The 18,568-nt window shown below is 37.9% G+C and overlaps 2 protein-coding genes across 4 annotated transcripts; both read left to right on the top strand.

The window, feature by feature from the left end:
* The first annotated feature begins 703 nt into the window (after positions 1-703).
* mad2l2 (mitotic arrest deficient 2 like 2) lies at positions 704-6,218 on the top strand. Of its 2 annotated transcripts, none has more exons than XM_074644637.1 (9): positions 704-841; positions 2,511-2,629; positions 2,743-2,814; positions 2,914-3,014; positions 3,123-3,217; positions 4,022-4,095; positions 4,268-4,360; positions 4,513-4,908; positions 5,313-6,218. In XM_074644637.1, the coding sequence occupies exons 1-8, from the start codon at positions 802-804 to the stop codon at positions 4,549-4,551; spliced, it is 633 nt and encodes a 210-aa protein (XP_074500738.1). In that variant the 5' UTR covers positions 704-801; the 3' UTR covers positions 4,552-4,908; positions 5,313-6,218. The 2 variants fall into 2 exon arrangements, with proteins under 2 accessions (XP_074500738.1, XP_074500737.1); XM_074644636.1 differs by having other exon boundaries at positions 4,513-4,918.
* Positions 6,219-8,173: 1,955 nt separating this feature from the next.
* On the top strand, positions 8,174-13,827 carry tmem82 (transmembrane protein 82). 2 transcript variants are annotated; one of them, XM_074644634.1, is made up of 7 exons: positions 8,174-8,274; positions 9,814-9,858; positions 9,975-10,047; positions 10,148-10,346; positions 11,189-11,603; positions 11,837-12,027; positions 13,647-13,827. In XM_074644634.1, exons 1-7 carry the CDS (start codon positions 8,229-8,231, stop codon positions 13,725-13,727), a joined length of 1,050 nt encoding a protein of 349 aa, XP_074500735.1. In that variant the 5' UTR covers positions 8,174-8,228; the 3' UTR covers positions 13,728-13,827. The 2 variants fall into 2 exon arrangements, with proteins under 2 accessions (XP_074500735.1, XP_074500734.1); XM_074644633.1 differs by lacking the exon at positions 8,174-8,274 and having other exon boundaries at positions 9,750-9,858.
* The last annotated feature ends 4,741 nt before the right edge of the window (positions 13,828-18,568 follow it).

Here is an 18,568-nt window from a genome sequence, read left to right as displayed (position 1 = left end):
CATTGTGGGAATTCCTGGGAAGAGCGAAAAAGGCCAAAACAAACTTAGGAAATAAACAAAAATCTAAGGTGGAGGATATTGGAATTATCAATATCAATGTTCAGTCCAATCTCCAGTCTGCCGGTCAGTTGAGCAATCATCATGGCTAATCCCAGAATCTGAAGCTGTACAATTATTATTATTATTATTATCAGTAGTAGTAGTAGTATTAATAATAATAATAATAATAATAATAATAATAATAATAATAATAATTTATTTTTATATATTTAATATATATTATATTTTTATATCCAAATACCATTGCATATGATATTTTCCTCAACCTTGATAACTAAAATGGAATAACTGATGGAATGGCTGCACAGTATTGGACTAGACCGGTATAAAAATATAAATAACTGTTAGGAGGATCATTTAATAATCAATAGAGGAGCAGCGATGGCAAAGCGACGTCATCCCTCGTGGACGGTAAGCAACTTGTAAACAAACAGTGACGTCGATGTCATGCGCCACCAAGCTTTGATTCGGTAACGGAGGAAAAAGCCGCGTTTCTTCCGGTGAAACTGATGAAACCATCAGCTCGTTTTAAAGTATGCCTCTGCTTGTTTTATCATCTTCTGTAAATCTTTATATAAAGTGACATTGTACTCCTCCAGTCCTGTTGGTTGTCATCGTCAGACAAAGGAAGAATATCAACTAAAAACAGCCTCAACATAATGACCGCCTGACAGACTGCAGCTCTGCTAGCTAGAACATTAGCTGTTTGTTGGTCATCTGGCAGCTCCTGGGATAGAAAACATGACAACTTTAACAAGGCAGGACCTCAATTTTGGACAAGGTAAGTCAACCGAACAAGCCAACGACATGAAACAGTCAGGTATCTGTCTTTTAGCTGCGGCTCAACGCCCCAGATGTGTAGACAGATGCCTTAAACACAAATCAGCTGATTTATTTGTCAATGAAATTTGACTTTCTTATGAGTAGATAACCCATTACCATAGATATGCTGAATTATGGGTTTATCCTCCTGGGAACCGAGTTTAAAAAAGTGTCTTTCAATTACTTTTTTTGTGATTTCCTTCCTATTTAAAGAAAAAAAAAATCTTAAAAATGTAGGCTTGTTAAACTTTATTTTTAGTGTCCACTTTAGTGGACTACAGGACTATTTCAGTGTGAAAAAAAATGAAAAAATGAACAGATCATGGCTTTAGAGCAGGGGTCTTACTATTGTAAGGCAGGCTTCTCGCTACCTTAACTATAACCTTACCTATTACTTAATTAAACTCCTGTAGGGCTGTGGGTAGAACAAGAGCACGGGGAGAGCTTGGTCTGTTCAACAGGATCCACTTTTAATCACTCAACTCCGCGTAGGACAACTCAAAAGGTGGCACCTCACTTCATATCCCTCCGCCAATCTTAACCATCACTCATCCCACAAGCACGCAAGGTGCGCCAAACCATATAGCTCCATCTCTAACTTAAAGAGCAGAATACAATATGTAAACTGTATAAAATATGTCTTTACAAAAATAAATCTAATCTTACACTATATATATTGTATACAATTGTGTTTTATATTAAACTGGGCCTACTGCCATGTATAAATGTACCTTGTTATTGTGCATTCAATACTAAGCTATTCAAATAATACACAGGTTCATATATTCATTGTTTTTATTCTAAACATGTGCAGTGTGCAGTGAGTAGGGTGGCCATGCCACTGCCATTTATAAACATACCTTGTTAACTGATACCAATGCCAATATCAACAATATCTGTCAATTGCATGATAATCATGCATACCAGCTATTCAAATTGACATTTTTATTTTAAACAAATGTGGAAACGAAAATGAGTGATGGCCTATTAGTGCCACTGCCATGCATAAACATACCTGTTATCTTGCATACAATACTGAGCTATTAAAATAATTGACAGATTCATGTTATTTTAAACTTACATACAGTAAGACATTTCAATTTGTGGTGGGAAAAATTGGGGGGGAAATTAAAAAAAAATTGTCTAATCAACCAAAAATTAATATAAAATAATAATAATAAATGATAATAATTTAAAAAAAATCACGATCCACTGTTGAAGACCTCTGCTTTAGAGTGATATTAAACCAAAAAATACATTCAAATTGATAAAAAAACAACAACACATGCCATATCACTGGAAAGCCTAGGATGTCCTCTTTACAATAATACACCAGGAGTTGATAGAGTAGGTCAAAAGAGTAAGAGGATATGCATGTGGACAAAATGTCCACTACAGAGGACACATGTCGATGGGCTGGGTCTCAGGAGGATATGCTGGCCTACTTGGCATATACATATCGGCATCTTATTTCTATAAATTATCCTTTTTTGCTGTTGGTCTGTGTTCCTTGTAAGCTAATACGGCAACACTAAATGGCAGGGTTTTTGCATTGAGTTTGGTGGCACTTTGTCCTATTATAAGGACAAATGAAATGGATGGAGATTCAGTTGATTCCTCTTTTACAGTGGTTGCTGACATCCTGTGTGAGTTCCTGGAGGTCGCTATTCATCTCATCCTGTATGTTCGTGAAGTTTATCCCTCTGGAATATTTCAGAAGAGAAAGAAATACAATGTTCCTGTGCAGGTACAGATGAATAGATGAATATATGTATAATTACTACTTGCTCACAGTTTTTAGGAAGGCTTATTTGTATCTCTAATATCGGTCTTCTGTTTTTTGTGCGTGTTTGTTTCCAGATGTCATGTCACCCAGAGCTGAATCAATATATCCAAGACACACTTCATTGTGTAAAGCCGCTCATTGAGAAGGTAAGACATGACATGATGCTGACTGAGGTTAATTTAGGAAACACGTGCCATCTCTCATCTACGTGAATGCACTGCTGAAGTCTTTCATTTCCCTCCCAGAATGATGCAGAGAAGGTGGTGGTGGTCATCATGGACAAAGAGCATCATCCAGTAGAGAGATTTGTCTTTGAGATTTCCCAACCTCCACTACTGTCCATCAGGTTTTTCCCCTTCTTCTTAAAAAAAAAGAATATAAGTGCTGATTTTGTGATACATTTTCAGGGTGATCATGGTCACTTCACTAACTGACTTTGGTTTTGTTGTTACAGCTCAGACACATTACTGTCACATGTGGAGCAGCTGCTGAGGGCATTCATCCTGAAGATCAGCGTGTGTGATGCCGTTTTAAATAATAACCCACCAGGTAGCGCCACTTATGATTACGCAAAGAGAAGCACACGACAGACACAGTCACATACATATTCCTAAAAAATGATTTGCTCTGATTCCCTGACATGATTCAGCTCATTATCCAGTATTAGCGGCTAAAAAAATTAGTCTCTAGGCCAATGGTTCCCAAAGTCTTTTCAGTGATGCCTCCCTTTGTAAGACGCATCTGCAACACCACTCTCAAATGATTTAGATTCATCCATTGCTGCTATTAATAACATTATGGTACACCTGTAACTTCTCACTTCTTCATTTATAAACATGCAGGTGTTCACAATATGATATAATCTTAGACTTAATTGATCCTTGTGTGCAATAAGTAGGAATTCCAACATTAATAGAGTTGATCACCTCTTACACAGTGGACAAAGGGCTTTTTTACTAAGTTACTAAGCCTACCATGCTGTGTAGGGGCCCCAGCAAGCCTTGTTAACCAAATGCTTTAAGTTGCAGATGGCTGTGGTTAGGGTTAGTGCTGTGGTTGGTTTTAATGTCTGCCAAACTTGGCAATGGATGCAGAATTTGCGTGTAACCCGGGGGGAACGATAAGCCTGTGAAGTGTTCTTCAGGGTACAGACACAACTCTTCAGAAGCAATAGTCCTACTGATGCATCAGAGTCTTATTGGACAAGCATGCAAGGGAGTAAGCAAGTCCAGGCACTAGAGAATTACCAGAGAATCAAGCGTGTAATGATGATGACATTATATGACACATACATGATATTCAGGGGGGAATAGATAAAAATCATACTTATTTGTGACCTGTTGTTTGTCACAGGGTGTTCATTTACAGTACTGGTACATACCAGAGATGCTGCTACACGCAACATGGAGAAGGTTCAAGTCATCAAGGTGAGGTTTTAAAACACTACAAACCTACTGGTTAACTCATGATGTGTGTCTGCTAATACTGACAGATTAGCCCGTTTACTTCTTGGGAGTATAGTAATCAGCTCTAATAATGTGTAAACACTGAATAATTATATGCATGTGTTGTGTCATATTTGTGCATTTCCCTCTTCAGGATTTTCCGTGGATAGTTGCTGATGAGCAGGAGGTCCACATGCAGGAGCCTCGACTCATCCCACTGAAGACCATGACGTCCGACATAGTAAAAGTGAGCAGAAACATCCCACTCATTGATCAGTTCATCTGTTCAAAGACAAAAGCATAGAAACTGATTTTGTAATTATGTTTTGTTGAATCGTCATGTTGAAATTCCCCAAATTCGCTCTAAACTGATTATTGTTTGTTCTCCGTCTTTAACAGATGCAGCTCTACGTGGAAGAGAGAGCCCAGAAAACGTAGGCCTGTGACGATGTTGTGAATCATGTATATAAAAGCCTATCAGAGCTACCTGGAACAGTAAAAAAGAAACATGAGATTTATTTGAACACATGTGATCATCGAGAAAGAGATGTGTACATTACGCTGCAGCTAGTGTTAAAGAGTAACTTTGGTATATTTCAACCTTTTCCATGTTTTTGTGTCCAACTGACTTATAGGGACAACAATTTCTGAAATTGGTCCAGTATTGAGGGAGATCGCTGTAGACGGCAGCTGCTCACAGGCTGCAATGTAATCCTATTGGGGCAAGCTGGCACCGTCATTTACTGTACGTCCACTAAAAGTGCTTTTTTTTTTTTACCATGACGGGCTCTGATTGTTATTATAAGTGTCTGACATTTTGGAAAGAGTCTCGCTCAAGGAGAAGTCTCATTCTGAAATCTAGCGAGGTGACGTGTTGCCGGAAGACAACGATTGAATAGTGGAATACATCCATGGTGGAAACGGGAGTGCCAGCCGGCAGAGTTGGTTGTGTTGGAGTACAGAAAGCGTAGCTTAGTGTTATCTAAAGATTTTCAATGTAATGGCTGAATATTTAGATGATTTCCACAATGTGGATATGATCTTTGTATTCGATGGCTGCCCATATTTATTTGAGTCAGAGTATATGGATATTCTGATTTCACAACAAGACTTGGACACAATAACAAACAGACCGGATCAAGAGAAAGGAAAGAAAAAGGTTTTATTTCTCTGTAGGGTCCTTTCCATAATGTTATCAGACACTTATAATAACAATCTGAGTCTGTCAGTGGCAAAAACAAGCACTTTTAGTGAACATAACGTTACATTGACGCTGCTCACTTGACCTCGCAACTTGTTTCACGGCTGTCATCTACAGCGTTCTCCCTCTATACTGGACCAATTTCAAAAGTGTTGTCCCCATTATTCACTTAGACACAAAAACATGGGAAAATAGAGTCCGGGTTGAAAAATACCAAAGTTACCCTTTAAGGGTTGATGAACTGACATTTCATTAAGAATCAAATCTGGCCCAGACTGTTTGCTGTCCGTCTGAGATTTGATGGCATGCCATACAAATACGCATGAATATGGTTATTTTATTCTCATGTATTGTGTTTAATTGCTTTCCATGCAGATCTTAAGTGTAACATTATGATCCAAATGTAGCTGTTGCACCATGGCAATAAAATTGTGGAAATGGATTAGAGCAGTTAAACAATATACCGGATATCAACTCAGATATTTACCACCAGCAGCTTCTTTAACTCTAAACTGTGTTGTAGCTTCACTGTAAAAATATTCAGTTTCTCTATGTGGGGAAATAGTTTTGCTAATGCTCCCTAGATGTTGTCTTTTCACCTCCAAAGGAAGGTCAGAGGTCACCTTGCTCTGTTAGAGGGACAGTCACACTGAGTCATAGCAGGTCTGTGCATGGTGTCTACAGTATTATCAGTCAGGGATGCAGTGTGAGAGTTTTGGATGGGTTCCTATGGAGTAAAGGGGATCTTGGTGTGTTTTCTCATGCAACCCGTGGTAATGTTCACCTCCATCCTTAATGTGACAAACGTTTTGATGTTGTGACAAAGAAACAGTTTTTACTGAGACAACATGATTTTAATATGTGTAAAAAATATGAAATTGTAATAAACGTTTTTAAAGCACCACCACAAGAAAGGTCTGTAAGTCTTTGCATCACTGAAGTTTTATTAAGAGAGATGAAAATTAGAATAATTAGAATAAATAATGTTACAAACTTTTATATAACTTTTAACTTCATATATAGAAAGTTATGACACCAGATTAATGAAACAAGCATCAGAAATGTACATTTTACTGGCAATATCTATGTGAATATTGAACTTTTCCGTCAGCATAAAAATATTTCACTGTAAGCATTCTTTGTCTGAATATGTTTATATATATATTATATATATTATATATATATATATATATATATATAATATGAAAAAATCTAACTGTATCCAAAATGTCTGAGCTCTTTTCTCTCCTGACCACCTATGGGCACCTATGGACGTAGTATCCAGTCACGTATCCTATGATGTAAATGGACACCATTGCAGCCAAAGCTCCTGCTACCTTCACTGCTACTCCAGCGTTGCCGGTACACACTCTGTCAAAGGTCCTGTGAATGTAACAGAGAGGGAGGCAGAGTCAGTTCAAACAGCATCTGGTCAGCTGTTTTCATTCTAACCTTATTTTATGACCTGGTTTCACCACATTATCACTTTATTGTGACTGTAAATGTTTTACAAAGTACTCTAGCATTCAACTGGTGTCAGGTTTAACTTTATGTTATGTTGATTTTTGACCCCATCAAACTCATACATGAGTTTAGTCTATACATGTCCCACTGTAAAGTTTTATCTCATCCACATCTTCCTACATCACTCTAGGTTTGTTCTCCATGAAACTTTATATTTGATCTTTGCATCTTTCTGTCAGGCGTCACTTTGTCTCACCTCATCTTAGCCGACTGTGATGCCTCTACGTTCATGTTGATGTTGTCCTCGTTCCAGCGGTCATATTGCACGCTGCCGGCCGTGTTGGAGTCCATGTGGGAAGTTCTTCCTCTCCTCAGAGGTTTAGCTGCTGCCTGGAATCACTGCTCACACTGCTGTGCCTGGACACAGATACTGCCCATGAACCATTATAAAGTATCTTGACTACAGTAAAACTGTTGAGTTGAATTTGGTATCATTATGTGTAGTAATGATGAGAATCAAAGGTAATTTACTGCTGTCAATTTGTCAAAAAAGGCCATAATAATCTGCATGCATTGCATCATACGTATTCAAAGCTGTTTAATCAGCCCCAGAGCTAATCCAGACTACATGAGATGAGATAATCAGACTCAAAAGCAGTGATTTGATCATTGTCACCCAAAGCAGAATTCACTTTATCTCCCCACATTCAAATAAGCTGAATTAGTGCTCACCTGTATGAGTCTGAAACAGTTAACAACCTGCAAGAGCTCTGCTGCTTTCCAGCTCCTTGACTGAGATTGAGACTGAGACTGAGAGAGCCGTTCCTCCTGCTTGGTCATAGTTCATGTGTTCACTGAGTTCAACCTGTCATAAATGTATTGGTACATATGTACTCCAGCTTTTCTTATATGACCCTTTCTCAGTGATAAAGGGCAATTTAAGTTCTGTGTGGTTTGTTCATCTCTGGTTTTATCACTGCAAAGTAAAAATACTTAGTGTTGTATTCCATGATACTCCCTGCTCTGCATGAAAATGTGATTTGTTTCAATATAATATTAATTTGTTGTTTCAAAGATTTTCTCTTTGGCTCTGTTGCAGAAGAGAAACATGTTGAAGCTGTGTTTTCTGCTGAAATAACAGCGCCCTCTTGTGTTTGTAAATGTAAAGAAAACCAGCAATCTCAGCTACGCACTCATTTCATTTTATGTAGTGACCCTAAAGCCTCTGAACACCCACACAGGTGTTTTCAGTTAGGCTGGACGGTGTGGGTGTGTATAGACTACTTGATTGACATCTTCCTGAGTCTCCTGTTAGTTTTGTTGCACCTGTTAGGGCGGGACAAATCACACCATTATCATTTGATAATGGTGTGATTTGTCCCGATAAATAAGAATTTATTGGTAGGTGAAGATTCATGACCTAAGAAACTTTCCACTTACGAGGTTGTGAATGCCACAAGAGGGGGATGTTCATATGGACTCTTCTCGTGAACACGGTAAACACAAACCCATTTTAAGGCACCAAATCACAGCTAAAACTCACCTTCAACCTGAGCAGAGGTCTAATCAGCCAGAATAACTGAAAACACCTGTGTGGGTGTTCAGAGGCTTTAAAATGTCTCATGGATGCCTTATGGTTTCTGTATGCGTATAGACAGATGCTCTGATCTGTACATTACTTTAGAGTTAACATGCATTCACATTACATTTGCAAACTGAGATGTAGATGCAAATTAATTTCTTTTCTGGTTTCGTTAGATTTGAACACTCATATAATCATATATGTGATAAAAGATATTACTGTTACAGTGTTCATCATATTATCTGTTACACCAATGTCAGGTTAAAGGTGGCTCCAGGGTTTATGGCTTTACAGGCATCGTGGGCCCTGAAGAATGAATAATGAATGTTACACTGCTGCCCTCTCATGGACAGGCATTAATCTTATGACTGCTACACCTCTCCTTGTACCTTGAAATAATATGAGCACATTTTCATTTATATTCTTTTTACTCTTTATTAGGTAACATTTTAAACACATTTTTGCATAGGATCAGGCAATGCAAAATATTTCCAACTAACGTGGGTTTTCTTGGCGATCAACCAAATGTTTGTTCTGTCAAGAAAATGAAACAATAATTTGGAACCTGTCTTTATCTAATGTTCAAGTTTTTGCTCTGGAAATGTATGCAAATTAGCACATATTTAAAAAGATAATGCCTCATTTGTATATTTAAACATACAATTTCAGAAAACTTGTAACACAAAAAAAATTGTCTTAATGTAAGTAATCAACTGGGGAAGTTTCGTGGTGATATCTATAAGTTAAAAATGTTTTTACCCTGTTCACCTGTAGTGTCTCCTCTCAATATTGTATTGCTATTTGTTCATAATGTAGCTCTACTGCTACTTCTGTTTAATCATATGGCACCTATTGCATATCTATCTGTCCAGGAAGAGCGATCCCTCATGTGTCAGAGTTTTCTCTTTTTGTTCCTGTTTTGTGTGTGCATGTGTTGAATTTCTCTTTATCCAAATCAGATATCTAAGTATGTGCAGATTATACGGCTTCCTGGAATTTCGGGCTGTATGAATGAACTTGACTTTAAATACTGCTCTGGGCAAAATATGATTTTTCACAAAGATCTAGCTTGCAGACAACTTGAGAGCACAACTAACTCCTGGCATCATTTGTAAGTGAGAGTGTAAAGTATTTCCTGTGGCGCAATAACCTCCATAATCTTGTTATGAGTCAGGCTGCTGAGTGCCTCTGCTCCACCAACCGTCCTGGTGACCTTTGGTACAGGACACAGAACAGACTTCGAGCCACGAGCAAAGCTCAACGCTGAGGCAACAGAAATAAACAGAAGAGCTGAGCTGATACGCTGGAATATCTACAAAATATGGCTTCTGAGTGTGTGATTGCTTGAATTACATTCGCCTCCATGTATTTCTTATCAAATCTGTGACATTTAAAAGTAGTACGATGTTTTCCTTTATCACGTCGCTTATTCCGACTTCCTACTTTCTACCAGGGTGGTTGACTTTTGACACAAATCCACTGGATAGTTTACTGCAAGGTGAGCTCCTCATCCATTGATTTTCTCTCTCACGTCCACATTGCAGTGTGTTTCTAAACTGTTCAGGTGCCTGGAGTGTGTCGTTGATTGAAAATTCAGTGTTATGTGATCTACAGGACTGGTGGGTGCATGTGGGATCTCTGTGCTGTGCTCCCTGTTAAGATTGCACCTATTTCTAGAAGAGGAGAGGTGAGGAAATGGCCCTTTAATAGATCTGTGCATGAAGATGTATTCTTCCCAGTTTGTTCAAGTGCTGGTACAGATCCTTTTCTTACTTGATTTGTTTCAGTTGGAGTGATAAAAATGATAAAGACGCATCAAGCCAGAGGACGGCCAGTCATCAGAGGGGAATTAACACTGGACTTGTGGGGATGCTCCAGTTTTTCTTTGTGACTGGGATGCTGGCTGTAGTGGGCTCCCGTGTTGCCTCCCTGGTGGTGCTGGAGTTTTGTCTACGAGCTGTCTCTGGATTGCTTACAGCCGGACCAGTAAGAAAATGTGATAAAAATACTAGGACTGTCAAAGTTAATGTGACAATAACGTGTTAACGCAAATTTGTTTTAACGTCACTCATTTCTTTAATGCATTAACGCAATGGATCTTCCGGAGGTTGTAGCGGGTTCACTTCTAAAGGTTAAATAACGCTCCAAACTTACGCTAAATTTTGGCAAGGAAAAACTGTCATGGCCACTTTCAAAGGGGTCCCTTGACCTCTGACCTCAAGATATGTGAATAGAAATGGGTTCTATGGGTACCCACGAGTCTCCCCTTTACAGACATGCCCACTTTATAATAATCACATGCAGTTTGGGGTAAGTCATAGTCAAGTCAGCCCACTGACACACTGACAGCTGTTGTTGCCTGTTGGGCTTGAATTTGCCATGTTATGATTTGAGCATATTTTTTATGCAAAATTCAGTACCTGTGAGGGTTTCTGGACAATATATGTCATTGTTTTGTGTTGTTAATTGATTTCCAATAATAAATATATACATATATTTGCATAAAGCAAGCATATTTGCCCACTCACATGTTGATAAGAGTATTAAATACTTGACAAATCTCCCTTTAAAGCACATTTTGAAGAGATAAAATAATGTGTGATTCATTTGTGATTAATCGCGATTAAATATTTTAATTGATTGACAGCCTTAAAAAATATGCTTGATACTCAACTATATCACCTGATTTGCTTCTACTGCTCAATTTTGCAGAGTTAATTTCTGGAATTTATCACATCATGACTTCTCATATCATCTATTATAACAATCACCCATCATCTGTTTAGATTCATCCATCAGTTCTGTTCATATGCTCCTTTATTTCCCAGGAGTCCAGGAAATTTCTGCAGCAGCTGTTAGTTCAAAGCCAGTTCTCTCTCGGCTGTGCCCTCAGCTGCAGTTTGCACTTTCTCCACGAGGGAGCGTCCCAGCGCTGGCTATGCCTGCTGCTGGCAGCAGCACTCAGCTGGTTCCTGGCTCGGCAGGCCAGTCGGCTGCTGCACCATGTCACAGCTCTGTATAAACTCCACAGCTCACAGCGCTACTGCGGCATTTGCATCTGCCTCCTCACATCAGGCCGCTGCCTGCTGCCCATGCTGCGCAGGACTATGATCATTACTTTCTTTGTGGCTGTGGTTGCCTCCATATCCATCATCAATCAGCACTTCCTCTCTGCAGCAGAGGCCCTCAGGTTTTGGACGCCGCTGACTATCTGCTACACACTGTTGATTGTGTACATGCAGGGTGAGAAACATGTAAAACATGTCATAAGATTATGGTGCAACACTCATTAAGACACAACCTTTAACAGTGTGACCCTCTCAAGACTGAAGAAAACCTTGACGCATCTCTCTGGTCACTAATGCATCCATCATTCATTTGAGCATCCTGATGTTTAACACCTCTACAGATCTGTTCTGAATTGTGTTCATTTTCACCAAAATATTCCCCTCTAATAGTGCATTTTGGTTCTGCAGAGGAGCAGCACCGTCTGCCCGGCAGCCAGGCCGTCTTGAACACAGTGGTGGTGCGTCTCGGTGGTTTGATGGTCCTGATGCTGACTGTTGGACGCTGGGCCGACGTGCTCCACATCCTAATGTGTTTCCTGGGTGAGGCCAGCTGTCTAATCCCCACCAAGGATCTGCTGGATGAGGCATCCTCCTCACAGGTCAGCGAGTCTCCCTGGAAGCAGCACTCTGGGCCGAAAGCACTTTCTGTCCATCGGGACCCCGAAAACTGGGGCAGAATATCAATGTGTTCATTAGACTGGGTCCCAGGATGAGACTGAACTTCTCAAACTTGTGTCCCAGGTGGAGGAGGTACAAGATCCCCAAGACAGATTCAGGTCAAAGTAGACTCTGACTCAGAGTACTGAGCCTACTTTCCCTGGTTAGCCTCATTAAACAGTTCAGAGTTTCAAATAAAAGCATACACTGTTGATAGATTGTTAGAAAGATAGATTGTTGTTAAAAAAAAAAGTAGCATTTTTTTTTTTTTAACATAACAATTAGCATTTATGTTAACCCCTTGATACCCGCGGGATCACGGGCAATCCCTACTGTCTTTCAGAGGCTGTAGCAGGTTCAGTTTTAGAGCTACAGTGAAGGTGCAGATATCATTTGGTGAGGAAAAACTGGCATGGCCATTTTCAAAGGGGTTCCTTGACCTCTGACCTCAAGATATGTGAATGGGTTCTGTGGGTTCCCACAAGTCAACCCTTATACAGACACGCCCACTTTATGATAATCACATGCAGTTTGGGGCAAAAGCCATGCCGTTTTTTGAATGCAGTATAACTGTTATTTTTGCCTTTACTAAAAATGATGTGTTTGAATATTTCTGCATACTGGGGTCCCTAAACAGTCTCGGAATTACATGCCTTGGGTATCACTGTAAAGCTTGTGGATCCAATGAGTCCAACTGTATTAATGTGCGTTAGTCCCCATAGTAGCCATTTCATTGTAGTGAGACCATTTTTTTATTTGACCTCACTGTATAAAATGACCTCTGGTGACCTCTAGGATAATCACAGCCTCATGAAACTTTACAGCCACAAACTAGAGACATTCAGGGGATGGATGGCTTTCCTAGGTAGATTGACAATAAGGGGGTTTATGAGCCGTTTCCAGAACAGAAGTGCTCGCCATCCAATCGCTGAAAAATGCAATTCTTGCAGAAAGTTTTTTAATACCAAATCACAGCATAGCTTTTCTATGTTGTTCCTCAAGGTCTTGGTGTCTTAATGTGGTAGTTTGGAGGTATTATTGATCATTTTTATCAATGCTCGAGTGGTAAAAAAGGCTAAATTTAGCACCAAAAATGTGTAACAAATGGTATCAACCCAAAAATTGCTGCAGCAACTTATGAGACAAAAATGAGCACAGGGATGGCCATCACAAACCTATATCATAATGTTCTAAGCCCTTATACATTTTGACACTTTATTTTCATTATTTAATTAACAAATGAATTCATGTTTATTTCTGATTTATGACTAGAACAACTTGACACACAGTGATGAGCTACACTTCCTCCTAAAGACCCCCTGTACCACCCTAAAAAACGTGTCTATTGTGGGTCTCAGAGGGTTAACTGGCTTTAAAAAGTGGGTTGAATATATTCAGCAAATAGAAAAGGTTGTTAAAATTAGTGAGAGTTCCACAATACATTGGATTAGAGCCAAATTGAAACCCCACACAATTGTTCAATATAATATGGTTGCTATTAATATAATGTATGATATTTTTGTGAGTAATGATGATTCATCTGTCATACTTGCTCATACAGGATGAAGAGGATTATACAGCCTACGTAAAGAGAGAGCATCGACGAAGACCACAGGCACAAGAGAAGGATCATCAGAGATAAACATTTCTATTTAATGGCACTAATTAGTGTTGGACCTGTTAGGGCTACATCAACAATGAACACTTTTGTATTTGTATTTTTCATTAAAAAAAAATCCAAGGAGCATATTATGATGATTTGGAAATTAAAAATAAAAATAAAAAAATAAAAAAAGGGAGATGCTATTAGCACCCAGGTGTCAGTAGCACAACAATACTATTGCACCCGACCCAGGCACAAATTAGATACTGTATGTGTATATGTACTGTATGTATATTTTTCCATAACCAAGTAGTTTTGCTGCTTAAACCTGACCAAACTGCGACTGAAAACTTTCAGGACTGCGAAAGTCCTGAGTTTGACCCATTCATCTACCACAACCCACTCCTTGCATATACTTTGTGGCCCTTTATATTACTACTACTGTATTTTAATTCATCAAAGCAATGTAACTTATTACAGTTGATTACTTTTCTAACAAATGTTTTAAACTGGGCAATAAAGCTGAAAAGTCCTAAAAAACATAAATAAACCAGGCAGTGTCTCACACTGTCCAACTTTTATTAAAAGTTCTTCAATATTTGAATATTTGAACTTGAATTGAGATTGGATCAGAGCAACAGAATAAATGTTATGTTCATATATAAGCCTTTACCGAAAATAATATATTCAGATGTAACCCCTTTGTAATCGCCAACATTTTGATTATTTATTTTAGATTATTTTTTTACCTTAAATATTTAGATTGTTAATTGTAATTTAATTACATATCTTTCTAAGTAACTGATTACATTTATTTTGTAACTTTATTATGTAAATCTACAAGTAACTAGTTAAGATAATATAATAATTTATTAGTCCCACAGTGGGGAGATTTGCAAAATTACAGCAGCAAAGGGAAAACAAGAGGCATTACTAAAAAAACAAAACAAGGTGTAACGTAAGTAAACAATAAAGATATAGCCTAATTATTAAGTAAACCGTAAAAAATATTTGTATTATTTTTTCAATATTTAAATTATTGACTAATTTAATTACATATTTTTCTCAGTAACTGTAACAGATTACAATTACATTTATTTTGTAATTTAATTACGTAAATCAACGTGTAACTTGTTAAGATAAGATAAAATAATATATAATATAATAAAAAATGATTTAGTCCCACTGTGGGGAGATTTGCAGAATTACAGCAGCAAAGGGGAAACAACAAGAGGCATCACTTAAATACAAGGTATAATAGTAAGTAAAGGATAAAGATATAGCCTAATTATTAAGTAAAAATCAAGATATAAAATATAATAGTAGAGAGACTGAATAAATAGTTGGGTTCACATTAATGCACATAAAAAATGTTGATATTGCACAGGATGTTGAATTTTGATGTTGCTCATTTGTTACTCCCCAACACTGCTTTGTCTGTTGTTCTTTTATAATTCTTATTTTCTCGATTGCCAATTCTTTAACAGTGACTCAGGTGACTATAACGTACAGTTGTGTGTGTTATTCTCGGAGTCTGTGTGACATCTTGGATGAATTAATGCTGTAATCCTGGAGAGATGTTGGCCTGCCAGTTATATCACTCCTCATTGTTCCGGATTTTCTTGGTGGGGCCCTGCAGAGCCTGGGGGCGTTTAACCCTTTACATGGCCTACTGATAGAAGAGGGTCAAAATAAGCCAGGTTTATTAATGCCTATGTTATGTTGCTACAATCGAGCCTATAATCAGCTGATCCTCATTATCCCACTAATTAGTGTTATTTAAGGATTTATTTTATTTCCTTTTCAGCAAAGGAGAAACCATTTTATCTTTACCTTTAAATACCATGACCACACAAATAACAAAAATAAATGCAATATATACATAATGTAGGCTATATTACATACATTATGAATTTTAATTTCAAAGGGGGAGACTATCACACACAGCTCACTGTGTTTTTTAGGCTTTATACCATAAAAACAAATAGCATTGAGCACAAAAACACGCTTATCAAAATTGCCACAGCTCGCAAATTTTCACCTGTTATGCAGTAAACTGATAGCTGCAACGTTATTAATAGACTAAATGCAGACATTAACTCCACCCCAAACAGCGTAGGCAATAGGTAAGTTTATTTTTTATTATTATTTTTTGGTCGGTTAGCTCATTTTCCACACAACATATGGGCCTTAAAAAAAATATCATTCCTCTTTTTTGACGTCTCTGTTTGTCTGCTTGGAAAAGAAAAAGGCAAAATGGCTGACGACAACGATAGTGCTGTAAAGACACACACAAAATGGCGTTAGACAAAGAAAAGGACTCTGACATTAAGCTTCCTCTGAAATACTGTGCGCACAAGACGATAACTCGCATTAATGGACATTGTTTAACGCACAACAAATTCGCTTTTTTATAACACCTTTTGAAGAGAGAGATTTGTTTCTCTGGTTATTATACAATCAAGTCTTTGTTATGTCCTGGCTTCTTTATAAACTCTCACATCAAGTTAAATCCACATTTTTGATGCCGGTATATTGCCCATTAGATGTGTCTTTATTGAGAACATATTCCATGATATTGTTTTATCAGTCCCGTCAATTCCGTGTTAAAAAAAAAAGATGTGAAATTACAGTGGGAAACATTATATAGCCATTATGGACGGTCCAAGTTCCCAAGATAATCCAAGGAGGAAATTTAGTTTTTGGTGTCTAGTCGATCCACCAAAATAGGTAAATTGTACTCCCATGGGTTTATTAGGTTTTTAAACTGATAAAAAGTTCCACATCAGGACGAGTTCATCAGTAGACACAGGAGGAGCAGCCGAGCACGGTGGAAATGCCCATTGAAATGACTGAGTGCTTGTTGTCAGCTTCTCTGAGGAGCGTTCCAGTTCCAGAACGCGTCTGTTCTCAGCTGATAGGCACGCTGAGCGCATGCGCAGAACAACCTGCGCCTGTCCCCTGTTACCGCATTCTAACGCATGCGCACTGCTGCCTGTAGTGCTTAATATAGTAACAAAAGCAGAATAAATGCTGCTGTGTAGTAACAGAGCTTTTTGCACGAGAACCAAACTTTATTGGGGTTTTTTATGAGCTAAACGTTACATTCAGCTCCAGTGGGATGATTATTTTGGTTCTGTTGTTTTGTAGGGGCCTTCAATCCATTAAATATTTAATTGTGATTAATCGCATGATTGTCGATAATTAATCGCGATTAATCACAGATTTTTTTTTATTCGTCCACTTTATGGGAGATTTGTCAAGTATTTAATACTCTTATCACTATAGGAGTGGGTAAATATGCTCGCTTTATGCAAATGTATGTATATATTTATTTATTATTTATTGTCCAGAAACCCTCACAGGTTTTAAATCAGCTAAATTGAGTATCAAGCATTTTTTTAAGGCTGTCAACCGATTAAAATATTTAATCGCGATGAATTACATGTTTTCCATAGTTAAATGTGATTAATCGCAAATTAATCACACATTTTTAATCTCTTCAAGTATTTAATACTCTTATCATCATGGGAGTGGGCAAATATGCTTGCTTTATGCAAATGTATGTATTTATTATTGGAAATCAATTAACAACACAAAACAATGACAAATATTGTCCAGAAATCCTCACAGGTACTGCATTTATAGCAAAAAAAAGATGCTCAAATCATAACATGGCAAACTGAAGCCCAACAGGCAACAACAGCTGTCAGTGTGTCAGTGTGCTGACTTGACTATGACTTGCCCCAAACTGTATGTGATTATCATAAAGTGGGCATGTCTGTAAAGGGGAGACTCGTGGGTACCCATAGAACCCATTTTCATTCACATATCTTGAGGTCAGAGGTCAAGGGACCCCTTTGAAAATGGCCATGGTTGGTACCAATGGATTCATATGATACCAGAGTCTCCACTCTAGCTTTAAAACTGAGTCCGCTTCAACCTTCAAAAGATCGATTGCGTTAAAGAAATTAGTGGAGTTAACGTGTCATAGCGTTAACTTTGACAGCCCTGTTTTTCATTTGTTTTTATTGGATTGTTGTCTACTGATTGCTTAGTTTTCTGCTTATTTTGTGCACTTTTGTTGTAATTTTTTGTGGTATTTCTACCAATTATGTTAGCTTATTTTTCTTTCCTTTGTTGTTATTGTTTGTTTTTCTCCTTACGTTGTATAAGCCAATAGAATAGAATAGAATCCCTTTATTGTCATTGCACAGTACAGCGAAATTAAAATAGCAATCCTGGTGGTACATACATATCTATTAAACAGTAGTAAAAATAAAGAAGAGTAAAAAATATATATATTATAAATAAATATAAATATGTATTTGCTTGACCTATAAAAACAGTAAGATATTGCACATTTGTATTAAGTTTTACGTGTGTAAATAAAAACATAACCATGTGAGAGGGTAATGTTGTGAAACCCACTCAGATTAGGTTGACATTTGACATCATTTTTACACATTGAGCAAGTAAGCTATCATAAATACAGGGATAGTCTTTCAAGGAAAAACACATTCAATAAACGTTGCCCCTCATCAATGCTTATCACCACTGTACCTTTGGACATGGGCCCGATTGCTCATGTTACTTATTAGCTTAAAACAGAGCTCAGATCAGGTCAAAGTATTTGACTTAATAGCCTTCATGCCATTTTAGTATAGTAGTAGTTAAATCTTTATTTGTCCCGATGGACCGCTGGTATTACAAGCAAAAGGCAGACGACACACATACAAAGTGTAAAGCAGAATCAGATTAATTATGATAAATTGTATTTTATGGCACGGTGGTGCAGTGGTTAGCACTGGCGCCTCACAGCTAGAGGGTTGCAGGTTCGAATCCGGCTTGGGACCCTTCTGTGTGGAGTTAGCGTGGGT

The sequence above is a fragment of the Sebastes fasciatus genome, chromosome 8 (genome assembly GCF_043250625.1).
Source record: "Sebastes fasciatus isolate fSebFas1 chromosome 8, fSebFas1.pri, whole genome shotgun sequence".
NCBI lineage: Eukaryota > Metazoa > Chordata > Actinopteri > Perciformes > Sebastidae > Sebastes > Sebastes fasciatus.
This window is presented reverse-complemented; position numbering and strand designations above follow the sequence as displayed.

What these genes read in the sequence shown, in the direction of transcription:
- tmem82 (XM_074644633.1), top strand. Translation starts at nt 9,765, where the DNA reads ATGTTTTCCTTTATCACGTCGCTTATTCCGACTTCCTACTTTCTACCA. An exon ending in CTATTTCTAGAAGAGGAGAG is followed by an intron (nt 10,048 to 10,147) that starts GTGAGGAAATGG and finishes GATTTGTTTCAG; the next exon opens with TTGGAGTGATAAAAATGATA. An exon ending in GTTGATTGTGTACATGCAGG is followed by an intron (nt 11,604 to 11,836) that starts GTGAGAAACATG and finishes TTGGTTCTGCAG; the next exon opens with AGGAGCAGCACCGTCTGCCC.
- mad2l2 (XM_074644637.1), top strand. Translation starts at nt 802, where the DNA reads ATGACAACTTTAACAAGGCAGGACCTCAATTTTGGACAAG. An exon ending in AGAAGGTTCAAGTCATCAAG is followed by an intron (nt 4,096 to 4,267) that starts GTGAGGTTTTAA and finishes TTCCCTCTTCAG; the next exon opens with GATTTTCCGTGGATAGTTGC. An exon ending in TGACGTCCGACATAGTAAAA is followed by an intron (nt 4,361 to 4,512) that starts GTGAGCAGAAAC and finishes CGTCTTTAACAG; the next exon opens with ATGCAGCTCTACGTGGAAGA.